The sequence below is a fragment of the Stenella coeruleoalba genome (genome assembly GCF_951394435.1).
Source record: "Stenella coeruleoalba genome assembly, chromosome: 15".
NCBI lineage: Eukaryota > Metazoa > Chordata > Mammalia > Artiodactyla > Delphinidae > Stenella > Stenella coeruleoalba.
This window is the reverse complement of record NC_137161.1, coordinates 8,551,138-8,569,087: the sequence shown is the minus strand read 5'-3', so window position 1 is coordinate 8,569,087 and position 17,950 is coordinate 8,551,138. Positions and strand designations below refer to the sequence as shown.

Genomic DNA, 17,950 nt, shown 5'->3' with positions numbered 1-17,950 from the left:
TGAGAGGAGGGGATGGGGGAAACCAGGGGTCAGGCCTGGTGAGCAAAGCCATGGCCAGGATTGGGTTTTATACTGCGAGTCATGTAAGATCATTGCAGGGTTTGAGCGAGGATGGAGTAAAATGACCTCTATTGTGAAAGATAGTTCTGGCAGCCACGTGATTAGATGGAAGAAGAGGTTAAAGAGGGAAGAGGGGAGACTAAAAACGTGAAGTCATCAAGGTGAAGCTCGTATCTTGGTCTAGGGTGATGGCAATGGAGGTGACGGGAAACGGCCATGTGTCCAGATGTGTTTTGAAGGAATAGAGGGAACAAGTTTGCTCTTAGATTGGACGGGAAATGAGAAAGAGGAGTCCAGGGTGACTGAAAAGGGTTTGGTCCATTCCACAGAGGGAGGAAGGCGGGCTGTCATGGGCTGACATCATTCCGGGCGCGTTGAGCTCAGATGCCAGCTGGGGACCCAGGTGCAGATGTGCAAGAGGCAGCTGTGAGCGACACATCTGGGCTCAGGGGCAGGGCCAGGGCGTGGACAGTCCTGAGGCTGGACCAATGCGGACAGAGCCCTGAACCCCGGGTCCTGCCGGGTCCTGCCATGTCAAGAGGCATGGAAGGGAAAGATCCACCCATTCCTAAAATCCCTGCTGGGGCTGCTGCGGGTTAAAGTGAAAGTCCCTGGGGCACTGAGGATGGCAATCAGTCCACTGACGATGATGCTTGTGAGGCTCGAAGCCCAGGGACACTTTAACCATCATTATGATGAGATTACAGCTGCCCAAATAGAATATCCAGGAACCTTAGGTAACGTCTCACTCTTTGGAGTAAATAAGAATCACCTGGTGTGCTTGGTAGGCATTCAGGTTTCTCAACCCTGCTCCAGGGGAGGTCGGACTGGGAGACATGCCAGGTGATTCTGATTCTATGGCTACAGTCCATAGGAGCCATAGACGTTAGCGAGTTTGATGTGTGTGCAAAAGTGAGGATGCAATTTCACTGTGACAAATAAGGGTAAAGGGCAGGAAAAAAATGTGATTTTTTTTTTTTCTTCTTTGGTATAACTTTCCATGAACTCACAGGTTGGAAATCTTTTGTCACATGAGTATGTCCCATTCACACTAGGAAGCAGAATCTCATTGAAAGGCTGTACAATTGGATTAACATCAGGTGCCCAAGTCCCAGACACTGGCACAGAGATGTCACCCAGGCACCACAAATGGCCAAGTTCTGAGGAAGGAAGGGCAGACTTAGGTCTAACCAAGTCTGAAAATGAACCTGAGATTCTGCACTTCTCTCTGACCCTTGGAAAGAGAGCCGAGTGTAACAGAAGAGACGCCTCCCTCATAATGCCCAGCAAAGCTGTCTGGCCTTGGGATCACATGTGGCCTTCTGGGGACCTCGGGCTCCTCGTCTGTCCAAGGAGGGGGTCGAGTGCAGCCTCTGGAAGTTCAGCTCTCTCACCCTCTTAACATTACACAGCCACGGAGGGCTCTTGCCTTCTTTCTTTATCAGCACTTGCCTGAGCCGGGCTAAGATATGGTCAGCCTATCCATGCAAAAATTTTGGACTTTAGCTATTTGAGAAACCGTACAGAAAAAAAGGGTTGAATACATGAAAGTAGTTAACAGTCACACATTGTACGTGTCCAGAGGTGATGCAGTTGAAGTGCGATAGGATGAAGAAGCCCCCGCCTCCCCAAAATTGAGATCTACTTTAAACCTCTAGACTTTTATTTACCCGTTTATAGGACTACATATAGAGGCTGGAGACACAGGTTAGATGAAACCACAAATATGCAATAAACCCAAACAAGAAACTTCTACAGGACAAATGACCCAGTTTCTTCAATAAATAAAATGTCGGGGGGGGGGTGTGTGTGTGTGTGTGTGTGTGTGTGTGTGTGTGTGTGTGTGTGTGTGTGTGTGTGTGTGTGTGTGTGTGTGTGTGTGTGTGTGTGTGTGTGTGTGTGTGTGTGTGTGTGTGTGTCGGGGGTAGAAGGTTAACATTAAAATCGGGTTAAGAAACCTATCAACTAAACCAAGTAAGTCGATCTTGTTTGGATCCTGACTGCAACTTACCAGTTGTCAGAAGACGTTTCTGAGACAACCAGGGAATGCACACAGACATGGAGGTCAGTTATGAGAAATCGTTTTCCGCTTAGTTAGGTGTGATCAGGAAAAGCCCTTATCTGTCAGAGATACTTAGAAGTGTCTGAGGAATGAAATTAAATTATGTCTAAGATTTGCTTTAAAATACTCAGGAAAGGGGTGGGGAATCACAAAGAGACTGGCAAAGTGTTGCTGACGAGCACATGGGGACTCATTATATTCATCTATTATGGTGTATGTCTAAAATTACATTTATAAAAAGTTAAAACAAAATCAGAAAGCAGGGACACAATAAAGACCAAAGCCCAAGACTGCAAAACACCAAATCTATATTTACATCCACATATAATAACATAACTTTAAGCTGAAATATATCATAAATAAAACAAGTAATGTCTATGGTTTGACAACTTAAGTATCAACAATTAAAATAAATCAAACTGGAATGAAATAAATACATAAACAAAAATCCAACAGATTGTACCTCTATTATATGTACTGTTGTCTCAAAGGAAAAAAAAAAACACAAAACCAGTAGTATCCCAATAGTTAATACTGATGGACAAAAAAAAAAAAAAAAAAAAACACATTTTGGAGTACAAGGGCTGTGGAAAGAAAAAAAACTGATATTTTTATGCACTCAGAAATGTGGTTAAGAAGGAGAAATCTGAAAGCCCCCAAAAATTTCAGCATAACACGAACTGACTTGTTTTCAAATAGATTTGGTGATTTTTTTTTTTTTAAATACAGATTTAAATTTCAGCCCTCTATTATCATGTATCCCCTTTTAGGATTTATATTTATCATCACAGCAAGCTTTCTGTAACACTCATTGGATTAGGTAAGGATCAGGTCAATCATCTTGCAAATGTGTTAATCTTCAAAAGTAGGCTATAAAAGTGCAAAACTATGAAAACAAAAATCTAGATTATGTACATATGGCTCAGCTTGTGAACAGGAAGAAAGGTAAATAGTGTACACTTTCCTGATACAAAGCACTTCATCACGATGCCAGCAGACTGATCTCAAACCAGGTCTCCCTTTTCACCTGGGAGTTAAGACTTTTCTATCGAGTAGGTGTCATGTTGCATAATGAAAACAAACAAAAACACATCAGGATTCTTTGAGGACATGACCCTTGCTCTAATGGAGAAGGGCAGGGCAAGAAAAATTAACAGTGCAAATTTACTTTTGAAACAGTTTTGTTAATGAAGAATTTTGTGGTCGCTAAACCCAGGTACTGCAGAATACACTCAGCCATGGGACAGCGGATTAAGAGAATAGAAGTTTAAAACATCTAGTAAGCCAGCTGGTGGCTAGCCTCTCATTAAAACCCAAATTGCATGTACACTGAGAAAAACGCTGCTGCTTCAAAACAACCAAAAATGGGAAGACAACTGAGGTCTCAAAACAGATTACCTCTCCCCTGAGTACCAGAAAACAGCCAGCACGCACTCCTGCAAAATCCACGTGTCTGTAATTAACCTGAGTGTGTCCACAGTTAACCCAAATGCCAGACACACCAAGACTTCCAAATGCAAACCTAAAATTACCCCAAAACTTCCATTTCTTTTAAAATTGTTTCCAATATATATATAATTCACATGTACAATTTAGTGTTTATATTTTTATATATGAATTTAGGCAAATGCCAGAAAAACCCAGGAATTGTCCAACAAAAATGATTAATCTGATAGAAAACAAATTTAAGTAACTCCACATACGATTTGGTACGCTTATTGAATGTGTGGCTGGCCTACAGAGGAAATGTTTCCCTGTAGATACACACACTTAAAAATCCCACAAACCATGCCATTCCCTCAGAAAAGGACTGTGGATCTGGGTCTTTCTCAGATGACATACCGAAATTTGCAGTAAAAGGGCACCAAATTCAGAATGGCTGATCTCCGTACATGCAGCACATATTCATAGGGGGTCAATGCTTCTGTTAACAATTCTGTTAAGACAACAGACTGCGGAGGATTTAACATAATACAAATCATTGAGAAATTTTTTAAAAAACATACATTTTAAATGAAAGAGGACAAGTAGCAGAAACATGCTGCAAGTGATGAGCAACATTAGAGAAAAGAATACACACAGTTTTAAACAAGCAGGTTTACAACATATATTTACAGTTTTACCTGAGGTGCAAGCGTTATATACTTTCTCCCCATCCCACCCCCCAGCCCAAATGATTTCTTTTCAGCAGCGCTCAAGTATGCAAAAAAACTCCACTTCTTATTTGGTCAATTCTAAAAAAAATATTATTCAGGGCAAAATAGAGATGTCCGGTCTCCATTTGTGTACAACCCAACTGTTCCAACTATAGTTTTTATTGCTATTTGGTACAAAAGTTAACAGAACAACTTTACAAAACCGTAGTGTTCTTTATATATGTACAGTACAATCACAGCTTATTTCAGTAGCTTTCACCATCTGCTTTTTCAAAAGATGAACTAATTCAATTTCATGGAGAGTACACATTTATATCCATCAAGACCTAAGGGGGGGAGGGGGAAAGGTTTAAAGATGATTAGGATAAAACTAAATACAGTATACAAAAGTCTTAAAAAAGAAAAAAAAAGTATAATAAATAAATAGAGCTAAAGGGATCTAGAAATGCAATGGGTTCCATTTAAGCTTATATTTTGTGACCAAAGTCTCAGGAGTCTAAATAAATAAAAGCTGCACTATTTAGGGGGTGCTAATATATACTTAACAGTGATTTAATGAAGATGATTTAACCAAGAACCAGAATTCATATCTGACAGTTGCCAAAGGCAACTGCCACCTATAAGAAACTCTGGAAGTTTATACCCTGTGAAAGGGAAATTCATGGCACAGAGTGTAACAATATTTGTTCAGCCAACACCTATCGACTTGTATGGCTGAAATTCCCAGCGATGGGCCAGCCACTGAACGAAGGAGACCCCTCCTCAGCTTAGCTCGGAGTGGAAGCCCGACGCACAGGTAAGATGGGCACAAATGGGTAAGAACCACAGCTCAGACGGAACACAAACAGGGAAGCCCCAGTTCCCGGCAAACATTCTGCAGAGATGATATGTGAGCTGGTCCTGAAGTCTCAGAACGAGGTTGTTTGGCAAAGAGGGTGCAGGAAGAATGTTCCCGGGGAGAGAGAAATGCAAGCAGAGTAGCCCAGAGGCTGCAGGAAGAGGCCGGAGCTGGATAAACAGGACGGTGCCCATCTGCTGTTACATGCAGTGCAAATAATCTATTGCTTACAACCTATAAATTTTCTGTTTTCAGGTTTTAAGGCAGAGTGGATTTAATCTCATTCCTGTGATGACGCCAGTCTCACACCACTGGCATCACCTGAGCGGGAGAGAAGGATGTAGAGCTGCAGAGGCTGATGGGCCCCATGTGTCCCAGTGAAAACAGAAGAAGAAACTCTGCCCTAGTCCATGAGCCTTTATCTCTGTACCTAGATCTAGCAGGCACTCAGTCAAGAGTCTGCTCCATGGGGATATGGTGGTGGTTTGACAGGACAAGAGTCATCTGGGAGGGAACTAGATCGGTCCATGAGCCCCAATCTTTCCATTCAATTTATTTTTAAAAGCATCCTAGTGTGACTCTCACACAGACATCATGCCCTCTGCCCAAACTTGGAAGTAACTAAACTAACACGTGTACAACTCCAAGAACACTGGGGCTTTGGGGTAGCTACCGTTAGATACATTTGCCATGTGAACCAAAAAGTCGAAATAAACCTACTTGCTCTGTCCCACTCCCCTCCCCCAACAGATAAGGATTTATAAAGGCTTTGAACAAGCTCTTAAACTGGAGGGTTGGGGCACAGGCCTTGGACTGTGCAGACCTACGACCAAAAGTAGGCAGAGTAAGGCGCTGGGCAAGTTACATAATCCAAGTCTCAGTCTCCATATCTGTAAAGTGGGCACAGGACCTCCTAACCCAGGGATCGGCAAACTTGTTCTGTAAAGGGCCAGATAGTTAATATTCTCAGCTTTGCAGGCCATGAAGTCCCTATCCCAATTACCCACCTCTGCTGCTGTGGCACCAAGCAGTCACAGACAATACGTAAAGGAATGGATGTGGCTGTGTGCCAATAAAACTTTATTGACAAAAACAGGTGGTAGGCAGTTGGCTAACCCCTGACCTGATGCTGTAAGAAGGATTAAATGAGCTGATGGCGATAAAACACTTCACTCAACACCTGGCATGAAACAAATGCTTAGTAACTTCCAGTTGCTATTATTGTTTTTACCATTATCATCGCCGCTGATATGCAGAGACCGGGAGGACTCTGTTTTAAGACACTTCAAAAGTCAAATTCAAAGCAATTTTACTTTTTATTATTATACTGGATAAGCTAGATGGTTTATTTTCAATTAAGTAAAACCAATGCATTATATGTGCTCACCTTTCATCCCCAAAATAGGGAATCAAGTTTTTTTGTCATTTGGTCGATAATGTGCGTTCCCAATAAAATTCTCATAGTTCCTCTTCTGTAGCATGCTGCTAGATAAGTGTTGATAGGACACAGGCCTTTTTCCTGATTGAAAAAAAAAAAAAGCATAAAAGGGCATTTAGAATTAAGTTCAACAGTTAGGTAAAATGTGTGGGATGTTAGAAGTCAATTTTCAAAATTCCTAACTGACAAGGTGACCAGAACACATAAGATGCATACATGTTATAAAGTTACTTACAAGGTGAAATGGTTTTAAATGCCACGAGGACATTTCTTAGCACAGAATTTTAAGTCACTAAAGCTAAAATTATCTAAGTGCTAGGTGGTCATCAGTAAAAATTAAAAAGCTAAAAGGAAACAGCAGCATAAGGATTTTAAAGCTTTGTGTATCATGAACCAAAACTGTGTGGAGGAGGAGGGAAAAAAAGACTGATTTACTTGCAACACAGAGCCTTTTCTCTTCAAGTAAAGACACAGTTATGACTCATGTCCATTTTAAGTGCCGAGGAGGGGGAAAAAAGGGGACGCTTCTAATCAAAAGGCTGCAAAAATTATATCTTCATCAGAATTTTTATAAAAGTCACTGGACTGTATGAAAGCAATTGTTTAATTTGCTGTCCCTACCAGATCAACTGGCATCAAGCCATCCTTGATAGAGCATTGTCACCACACAGAATCTTTAATTTGAAATAAATACAAACTGAGAGGTTCAAAATGGATTTGTCCCTTTGGGACGGACAAACCTGCAGAGTTTATATCCGACAAAAGAAGGCATGGTGGTTTCATCACGTTTTCCAAGGGGGACAGGTCCCCACGACACTCTGATCTACTTTTTTGCAGGCACAGGTATGCGTCAGACACCTCTATGAAACTGTCATGAGTTAGCAAGGGCGTTAAAGACACCAAAGTATCTATGAGCGTAATGGACAATACAGGGAAAAACTGTGCTTTCTACAATTCACTTAACTATTTAACAAAGGCTAAAGAAGGCAGTGCAGTTCTGTAAGTCTGAACATCAAGCTGTTCAAAAGATTGTTTAACCAGCAGTTCTTAGCCTTCTGCTCTGGTGGATCAAGGGTCCTCATGGGTATTTACTGAGCACCCCTGGCACCACCCTGTGCTGGGCACCTGACAAGGGCTGCATACCAAAGCTATATAAAACTCATTTTCTGCCCTGAGTGAGTTCACAGTCTAGTAGGGGTGGTGAGACATGGACAGAAGTACCCCACCTCCGGGTTCCCACCTCCCAGGGTGGGCTGGAGCGCTGGACGCAACACACACGTGCAAAGGAGAAAACTGGACCGTGACGAAGTCAGGTGAGCGGGCGTAAATGACACCTGACATCAGACTCCTGGGTCCTCAAGCGCTTTTCACCATCCTCCCAACCAGGGAGAAAATTAAATTAAAAGAGCGAAATGAAACACTGGGGAATAAGCTTTCATCCTGTAGGGCCGAGTTTGGGGGCCCAGAACCACTGCCCGGTCTCGGAACGTCTCGCCCTCCCGGAAGCCCCCATCTCCAGGACACCCACCTTCCAGCGCCGACCCGGCCGCGGGGCCCGCGGGGCCGCAGGGGAACAGGGCTCCAGCCGCAGCGAAGGGCTTCTGCGCGGGCAGCACAGCCGCATCCGCCTCGCCGGTGGCCAAGAAGCGGGGCCGCGCAGGCAGCGCAGTGGGCGGAGGGCACGCGCACTCGGGGGGCAGCAGCGACGTGAGGCCGTGCACCACATGGAACTTGGGGAGGTCGAAGGGCCGCCGGTAGTGGGGGCCGGGTTGGTCCCCATCGCGGGCCGGGGCCCCGACCCTTGGCCGCTTGGGGAGCGGCTCGTCCGGCTCGGCGCCGCGGCCGCAGAAGTAGTCCCGGGCCGGTGGCGCCCAGAGGCCGTCATTCCTGGGGGTGTGGTCACTGCAGCCATTGAGGGCGCCGCCTGGGGCGGGCTGGGCCGGGGCCCCAGCAGGAGGCTGAGGCTTGGGCTTGGGCTCCAGCCGCTTGGCTTTATCCGCGGCCGGGGTCGCGCTGGCTTTGGCGAACATCTCGGAAGGCGGCTGCCGGGCCGCGGCCCCCAGCCCCCCGAGGCTCTGCGGCGGCCGGTGGGACTTCAGGTTGCTGGGGGCTAAAGTGCTGGAGTCGATCCCTGAAGTCAGAGGGGCTTTGCCGGGCCCCGGGGGGGTGGGCTTCGCTTTCTCGGACGGCAGGGGTCTGGGCTGCGCTGGGAAGGCGGGCCTGGGCTTGGGCTTGTAGGGATTCGACAGGGGAGGCACATCTTTCCCCAGTAAAGCTGGGGGGCATCCGGTCCGTCGACTTCGAAGCAGAGACTTGTTCCGACAGTTTCTGTGGCTATCTGGGTTGTACTTATGCTCCAGTCTCTGGTGCATCGTTAGAACCTCTGGATAAAATGTCTTGAAGGTGCAGAACGGGCAGGTGGTACTCGTGGTCACACTTTTACCCAAAGAAGCTGCCGGGCAGCAGTGGGAAGCCCCGAGGGATAAGTTTAAGGGCTTCTCCTGACAGTTGGCATCGACCTCCGCTTTCTTCTCTCTGTGGCCGACCTGGACGTGATGGGCCACCCGGCCGTCTGGGTGAGGGGCCACGTCCACTTCTGTTCTGCAGGTGAGGTTGTGTGCCTGAGGTTCAACTGCTGGTCTCTTTTTTAACACGTCCAAATAAGCAGGGGCAGGATTTTTGCTCAGTTTATCGGCACTGTCATCAGCTGCGTTTTTACTGAAATCCTGAGTATCTTTGTGTACTGCTAAGAGGACAGGACTGCCCAGAATGTTCTGAAAGGCAGGGGCCATCCCCTTCAGTTGCTTTGCAGGTGAGCTGCCTTTAACATCTTTGGCACCATCAAAACATCTTTTCTGATTTTTGGTTTGCGCACTGTCAGTGGTTAGAAGTGCATCTTCCGTCTCCTGGTTTTTCCCCTCGTTCCTGACTTCAGCAGCAGCATCGGTCTGCTTGTCCTTGTGATGTCTCTCCAGGTGATACCGCAGAGAGGTCTTCTGGGCTGCAGCATAGTCACAAAATTCACATTTGTATGGTTTTTCACCTAAAACAAGAAATGTCACTCTATTACAGAAGTTTATGAAAGGCATCGAAACAAATAAGACATAGAAAATGGGGTCCTTTCCTTTTCCCTTCTTGTCCATTAATCTTCACATCCAGGATCTGTCATGAGTTGTTTGCTTCATCGCCCTTTCTACCCCAAATATTTGAAAATGTGAACACGTCTTTAATTTAAAAAATTAAAAAGGACACTTTAAAATTATCTCATTTAATCTTCATAACAGCCCTATGGGAGTGAATATTATCCCACTTCTACAGCTAAGAAAATGGGAGCGCAGAAGAGTTAAGTAATTTGCCTAAGGTTGTACGCCGGTGAGCAGATGTGCAAATTCAAGTCCACACAGCCTCCTAAACCATTATGTTACAGCTGCTTCTACAACCTAAAGAAAAGATTATTGGGAATTCCCTGGCGGTCCAGTGGTTAGGACTCTGCGCTTTCACCGCCAAGGGCACATGTTCAATCCCTGGTCAGGGAACTAAGATCCCACAAGACGTGTGGCACGGCCCAAAAATAATTAATTAATTAAAATAAACTTAAAAATAAATAAATGATTGTTAAATATATTCATTGCATTCTAAATCATAAAAATTAATGCGAAAGAGCTGTGGCATTAAAAAATGTTAAAGAGGTTTTAATAAGATGAGAGTTAGGATAAAGGAGAAATTAACTTCACAACAATCAACAGACTACACATATATCCTTAAGCTAGTCCAAGGATCTAGCAGAATATCTGAACAACACAACAACAACAAAAAAAATCAGACACAGAACTACATCATAATCCTCTCAACTAATACATGCTGTAAACAAATCTAAGAAGTTCCTTACCTGTATGTGTTCTGAGATGAATATTGAGGTAATAATTTGAACGGAAAAACTTCCCACAATAACTACATTCTCTTGAGGATGTAAGATGCTTTATTTTTCCTCCATCATCATTTTTATCTTAAAACAGAAACAAAAATAATTCATGTAAGAAGATGGCTCAAGAATGTGAACAGGGCGAGCTGACTTAAAGATTCTTGATAGAAACATTTTTGGAAAGTATAAAATAATTTTTATATTAGGTATTGGCTAAAAACATGCCAAATGTTGCTTTGAGGTTGCCTGCAGTATTAAAGCAAGTGTGCATCAGTTTTTTTTCTGAGCACAGCAGAGTTCACTGTAAGATTCAGTTCTTCATCTACCTCGATCACAGGAACATTTAATAGACTGAAACCAACGGGCAGCTGTCCGCTCTCCCAACAAGTCTGAGACACGCAGAACCTGGCAAACTCAAGCTGGACCTGCACACAGGCTGGAATATCCAGATTCTTCAGAATAAGTAATTTAGAAAACCAAGCCAATACAAATCACCGACTTTCCCAACCACCAGAGGAAAAGCTTTTTGTCTTAAGCTTAAGCAAGTTACCACTAGAGGGCAGTGAGCACAACTTAATCTTTACAGAAAATAAAAAAGCTTGGCCCTGGGCAAACACCTAGGAAAGTTTGTCAAAATTTAGCAACGTTTTTGGAAAGCAGGTTGTATTACCCACAAGCACTCACACGGGCTAAATGTACCTGACAACTCAAAATCTGTCCCCAAATGACCCAGGGTTGAACTTTAAACTTCACTCTCTGCAGCCTGATCAGAACAGGGGAGTAAATGAAGGTCCTGGGGGGGCCACTAATGAGAGGAGGACACAGCAGCCCTCCCAGACAGCCGTGCTGCAGTTAAAGTACCGGCTTGCCATATATGGGCGTAAGTTCTAGATGAACCTCCTCTTATATTATTAAATTATGTCATATTACATAAATCACAATATGACTACAACATAAGTCAGGTCATCTCTTTAAATTTAGCATAACTTGTCCTTTTGCCTTGAAAAACTGTAATTCCCTACTAAATGGCCTCTTCCTGGCTCCTTCCACATTCCGCAGTCTAGATTATAGATTTCACTGATTTTAAAAAGCAACTTATAACTAAACCACGGTGAGCCTCCAGGTACAATAAAGACGGGACTATATAGGGAATTCCCTGGCGGTCCAGTAGTTAGGACTCCACATTTTCACTGCCGAGGGCCCAGGTTCAATCCCTAGTCGGGGAACGAGGCACAGCCAAAAAAAAAAAAAAGACAGGACTATAAAATCTCTGTCACCCCTAAACTTCCCTGAAGACAATGTAGCCACCTCTAAACCTCTGGACACTCTAAGACAGCAGAGACAACCCTTGATCTAAAAAGGTGTCATGAAGACTTTTAAAAATAATTTACATGAACAACTATTATTAAAGCCATTTATAGCTTGAAGTTGAAAACAATAAAGATAAATTATTTACTCTGCTTTTTGATCTTAAAAGTAAATCTAAAGAAAGCCAGGCTGATATAGTACATAACAATAAAATAAATCTAGACTAGAAGACCACATCATAATATTAATTCATGAAAGTCCATTCCCTAACGTAGAATGCCCAGCTCTCTTTCTGACAATCACACCCAACTCTGTAGCTGGGCTTGCACCTCACTGCAATTTCCTACTTCCAGCTATGTGTCAGGATTTACGGTATGTTGCATCATATCCCAAACGTTATGAAACGCCTTTATTCTAACACAAAGGGCATGAAATGTCCACATCTACCTGGTTCCTGGGAAATGTCCACATCTACCTGGTTCCTGGTCCTTCAGCACCACCTGTGATTTTGCTTGTGCTGCCCTTTAAAGGACTTTTTATAAATAGGCAGTTGAAATCATCCTTGGGAGGTGGAAGACAAGGGTCAATGAACCAATTTTGTAAACAGGGAAATCAGGGCAAAGAAAGGTTAAGCAACACGAAATGGGTCACAGAACAAGGCAGTGGTAGAACCAGACTCAACGCAAGTCTTGGCGCTCCCAACTATCATGGGCTATTCTATCTGCCTGCCGACTGGGCCCAAGTTTTCCACCCAGTTCTGCCCACACCACCTACTGGCAGAATGTGACCGGCTAGCTCATTTCTTTCAGGGCACCGGGGCATCTATCTCACAGGCCTAATTACCTCCCCATTACTGCAGGCCCACAAACAGCACTGCCACTAAGAGGAATCACTTAGAAAACTGGAGGGCTGGTTTAAAGTCATGTTTATGATGTCATTAAGACACCATAATGCGTTTTCTAGATTTCTGAAAAATGAAGATTGTAAGCATGCTAAGTGCTAGGTTTCCTGTCTCCCAGGAAACTCTAAACATGCTAAATATTTGATATGAAAACTGCTGCTCTCACACCCATCCTGTGATCAGAAAAAGAACTGGGCACCAGCTTCAGAGAAGATGTATTATCTGGTCACATTCACCCTGGATCTCACACCCGGGGTTCTTAGAGACATCAACACACTGTCAAGTTACAATGCAAGAGGCCAGCATGTTTAAACCCAAGACCAGTCTGTAAATGATACCGTTTCTCTAAGACTAATTCATGATCTCATCATTCCTGTGTTGATTATGCAGGGGTTTATTCAGTGTTCTCCAGCAGCAGAATCCTCTGTTCAAACAAAATATTATTAAATGGGTAGAGAAGCTGTGGTTTACGTGAAGACGGGCACGATCTGAACCACAGGTGGAATCCTCCGCCCTAGATGACGCCCACTGGGACTCAAGAGATAGGTCAACAGGACCTCAGCGATGGCTTCCGTTTCCCATAAATGCCATCAGTACATTAGAATTTTGACTGAGCAAGTGAGATCTTTACATCATCTTTGGTGTGTTCACATTCTCTTTACTTTACAAATTGTTTCAGTGAATGAGCTATGAATGAATACTTGCCCCCAGACACAAAGGATAGGGGACCAGGCAGCACCAAATGGCCTAATACTCTTTCTCTGATTGACAACCATTCCCAGTACTGATCTGTGCCCACAGATATCCGTTTGGAATAAACGTGTGAAAGCTGGCCCTTGACAGAGAGGGAAGTGCACTGCATATAAGGATAACTTGTTTTTATAGATTAAGATCAGAAATGCTGGGAAACTGTAAGGGAAGGCCAGCATCTCTCAACTCTGACACTACTGGTACGGGTGGGGGGGGGGGCCTGCCCTGTGCCTGGGAGGATGTATAGTGCATCCCAGGCCTCCACTTACTGGGTGTCAGCGGCACACACACCAACACAGTGGTGACGACCAAAACTGTCTCCAGACAGTGCCAGATGTCCACTGGGGGCAAAACTGCCCCAGCGAAGCAGCGCCGATGCACAAGGTAAAATCATGTGTGTCCTGGGACTTCCCTGGTGGCGCAGTGGTTAAGAATCTGCCTGCCAACGCAGGGGACATGGGTTCGAGCCCCGGTTCAGGAAGATCCCACATGCCGCGGAGCAGCTAAGCCCGTGAACCACAGCTACTGAGCCTGCGCTCTAGAGCCCACGAGCCACAACTACTGAGCCGCGCGCCTAGAGCCCATGCTCCGCAACAAGAGAAGCCACTGTGATGAGAAGCCCGCGCACCGCAACCAAGAGTAGCCTCCGCTCGCCCAACTAGAGAAAGCCCGCGCACAGCAACTAAGACCCAACGAAGATCCAACGCAGCCAAAAATTAATTAATTAATTTAAAAGATTGGTTTAAAAAAATAAAATAATGTGTGTCTCCTGTTAGCAAAGTATGAAATCACATCACTCTTAGAACAGGAAGAAACCTCGATAAGCCTTATAACTCCACCCTACTGTTACAGAAATGAGAAAGTGAAGGCCCCGAGAGGCTAAGGGACTTACAACAGGGGGATGACACCAGAAACAGCCGGCACTCAAATCCACCTCCCCACCCTGATAACCGGCTAGTGTCCTCTGGCACCGAGCAGAGGAGGGACAGTGCACCACCCAGCAGCTTACCCAGGTGGAGCCCTTCTGGAAGCCCATCCTCGGACCCGTCTTCAGAGCCACCTTCTCGATCGATGGCTCCGTTCTCCTCCAGGGTCGGGGGCAGGTCCGGAGAACAGGTGCTTGGCTGCCTGCCGTCCACTGACATGGGCGGCGACTCGGCATCCGCCCTACGGTCCTTCTTGTGCACCCGGGAGTGCAGGACCAGCTGGTGGTAGGTTCTGAAGGCTTTGCCACACTCGGAGCAATGCGTCGGCTTCTCTTTGTTACTGGCTAACTTGGGGTCTGTGTCCACGGAAGGCACTTCACCGGCGGGGTGTCTGGGCTTCTCCTTATCTTGTGAGAGACCTGGACAACCGCTTTTACTTGTCTTGGACTTTCCGGAACCTTCGGGATGGCTTTTATTCGCGTTCCAAATTTCCCCCAGCTCTTCTTTGTCTGAACAGGACTCATCGTTGTCGGTGCTCCCCTCCTGGCCCGGCTGCTCCTTCACCTCTCGGCACACAGCGACCTTCCCTTTGGTGGCCAGCTGCCAGGCTTGGTAGGTGGTGAACGGGTCCAGCTGAGGTATCCATTTGGCCGGCTTCTTCGCGACCTCAGGGTGAGACCTGGGTCTTAGGTTTAAGAACTGCAGCAACTCTTCCCCCGGAGACGGCATTCCCTCCTGCTGCGTGTCTGTCTGTGAGCTGCGGGTACCGGAAGCAGTGTCTTTGGTGTGCATCTTCCTGTGATCAATGAGACTTTCTTTATTTGGAAACAGAAAGCCACAAACCATGCAGATCTTGTAAGGAGATGAGACGCTCTCAGCCGCGTGCTCCTGCACCACCTCGTTGATGGTCACCGGGCTCTCCAGGCCTGGCTGTGGTCTGCTCTTGGCCCCCGATTTGCCTGTGTGCGTTCGCATGTGATTCTTCAGAAACCAGGGCTCCTTGAATCTTCTGCCACACACATTACACCCGTAAGTGAAAGAGTCCTTGTGTTTCTTCATGTGGATCTCAACGTCGAAGGCGGCTCGAAACGTCTGCCCACACACTTCACAGCAAAGTTCTTCGTTTTCCTTGCAATTCTTATCCTTTGGAGGTTCTGTTCTCACCTGAACTTTATCAAGAGGACTCAGATACTCTGCTTCAACACGCAGAACGGCGGGCTCACAGAGGATAGGCCGATGTTGCATTAAGACGTGTTTATTGAGGTCTTCCGAATGTGTGAAGGTCTGACTGCAAAACATGCAGTCCAAGGGCATATACCCTTCTATTTGGATTATGTTTTTCTCCTGTGTGGCTCTGAAAGGAACAGCAGCGGTCCCTTTTATTGTCATGGCATCATCGATCTCCATTTGGGTGCCAAGAGAATTGCCAATAACTTCTGGTCCATCCATATACATCAAGAGGGATTGAGTTGGCATGTTTCCTGTCTCTTGAGGATTGTATATAAAATTAGAATCTGGGTGAGGAATCTCTGGAGTTGGAATAAGGCCACTTGTAAAGACTTGTCACTCACACGCCCAGCAGCCCGAGGCTTCAAAACTAGAGCAAGTATGTTATGAAAATTCAAAAGAAAGTGTATATTCCTCTGACTTCTTATCTTCAGAAGTCTCAGGAAGCTTAGTGATAAAAACAATCACTGGATCTTTCCACAAACCAGGCAGACAGACTCCCCAGTGCTTGGATTCAGAGGTGAGTCAGCACAAAGCATTAGTTCTCTTTGTCTTCATCAAGTGAGTGATTCAGTTGAGCAAGAAGTCAATTCCAGCAACCTGGAGACAAGGGATTTCCAAAACCTAGAGGAAAAAAAAATAGAAACGGCTATAGCTCCAGTCAGAGAAAAGAGAAGGCTGGCCGATGACTCACAGTGGTCCTTCCCACGAAGCACAGAATGTACCTAATTCAGCTGCTTCACTTTTAACTAATACAGCGCATCCTGTTAAAGTGCTCGTTAATTAAATCATTAGCATTTTATCCAGTCAGTACCCTTATCAAACTGCCAGAAATTCATGCAGTTAAACTGAAAACCTGGTGCTTTAATGATTTACATCTAAAATGTAAAGTTTCAGGACAGAAATTGTCAATTTCAGCTGAGTATGTTTTAACTGCCATTAAAATGCACATGTGTATCCTTACAAACAACCTGTATAAGTATAGAGACTATAAGAATTGTAAAAAATAACAATAAAAGCACTTTAGGTAAAATTTCAAAAGCCAGAGTTTCAAACTGTCTTACAGACAAATCATACAAGAAACACAAATGCCTAAAAGCACACTCAAAGATTACCCATACATAAGTCAACAACATAAGCACAAGAAAATGGGACCCTTTCCTAAAATCCCCATTCAAGAAACACACCTCAGAACCGCTGCTCCTCCTGGCAAAGCAGAGCCTTGATATTGATGTATTTTGGTTCACTGGATATTCTGGCCTTCATTCCACTGCCCAAATCCCAGTTTGCTTTTAACAGCGTCAGGCAGGGTAGGGCTTCCTTGTCCAAACAACAAATATACACAAAGCTACTCTGTGAATGTACACATTTAAAATAAAATCCTCAACATAGCTGGTTCAACGTGGCTTAGTGTTTCATCAGAAAATAGATCCTCTCATTTCTAATCCACCTTTCACATATACACTGACCAGGTAAAAAATGCATGAGTTGATTTAACTCTACAGGGTCCGATCTAGAAGCTAATTTTCACTCTTGCAGAAGAATTAACCTCTAAAGCCAACACCCTCCACCTTTACAGCAAGCACAGGAATTGTTTTTAAATAGTCCCAACTCCTTTAACTGAAGTCAGTTAATTCTACCCAAGAAAACAAAAAGACATGCAAACTATTCCCACCACAGTCAACGTTATATTAAAAAAACACACACAACTTTCCTTCTCTCCACTTCCTCAAAGAGCAAGGAAGGGCCTGTAGGCTCAGAGGAGGAGGAAACATTTCTTCCACTCTTTACGCTCAGAGAAAGAAAATTCTCATACTCCCTGTTATCTTTAGTTTTGAGTAAACTAGATCTTTAACATTAAGCTTTTCTAAATAAGACTGCAGATCAAAGTTTAGGGTACAGAAAGAATGGACTAAAGTGTTTTATCTTAATTTCTTAGTCTTTTATTGCAATCACAGTGGAGGATAAACACATGGGCTGGCTACCAGCTGCTGGGTAGGACAGAACAGAACACTCCAGAGACCTGAGTTCCAGTCCTGGCCAAGCCACAACCTTAAAGCTGGCACCACTACATACCTCACCTTTCTCTGTCTACTTAATGAGGGTGGTTAAATTACAGGACCACTTGCCAGGTTCCAAAACTCTGTGGTCCTGGGGTTAGATCTACATTTATGGATAGACATACTCAAAAGAATATTTAATGATTATGCTAATCAAGATGTTAAATGATATTTGGATCTGTGATTGATAATTCGGGTTTCTGTGTAGTCATTTACTCATTCAACAAATATTTACTGAGTGCTAGTGTCCCAGGTAATATTTTAACTGAAGAAAGTAACAGCACACACTCTAGAAAAGCAGT

At 44.6% G+C, this 17,950-nt stretch overlaps 1 protein-coding gene across 16 annotated transcripts in view; it reads right to left on the bottom strand.

Moving 5' to 3' along the window:
* Positions 1-2,333: 2,333 nt before the first annotated feature.
* Positions 2,334-17,950, bottom strand: part of ZNF217 (zinc finger protein 217) — a 198,779-nt gene continuing 183,162 nt past the window's right edge. For all 16 annotated transcript variants that reach the window (XM_079946456.1, XM_079946460.1, XM_079946455.1 and 13 more), the window contains 5 exons: positions 14,445-16,212; positions 10,444-10,560; positions 8,083-9,597; positions 6,504-6,635; positions 2,334-4,604 (listed from right to left, as the gene is read on the bottom strand). In XM_079946456.1, the coding sequence (XP_079802582.1) occupies positions 6,526-6,635; positions 8,083-9,597; positions 10,444-10,560; positions 14,445-15,837 (3,135 nt within the window). In that variant the 5' untranslated portion in view covers positions 15,838-16,212 and the 3' untranslated portion in view covers positions 2,334-4,604; positions 6,504-6,525. The remainder of the gene's footprint in view (positions 4,605-6,503; positions 6,636-8,082; positions 9,598-10,443; positions 10,561-14,444; positions 16,213-17,950) is intronic.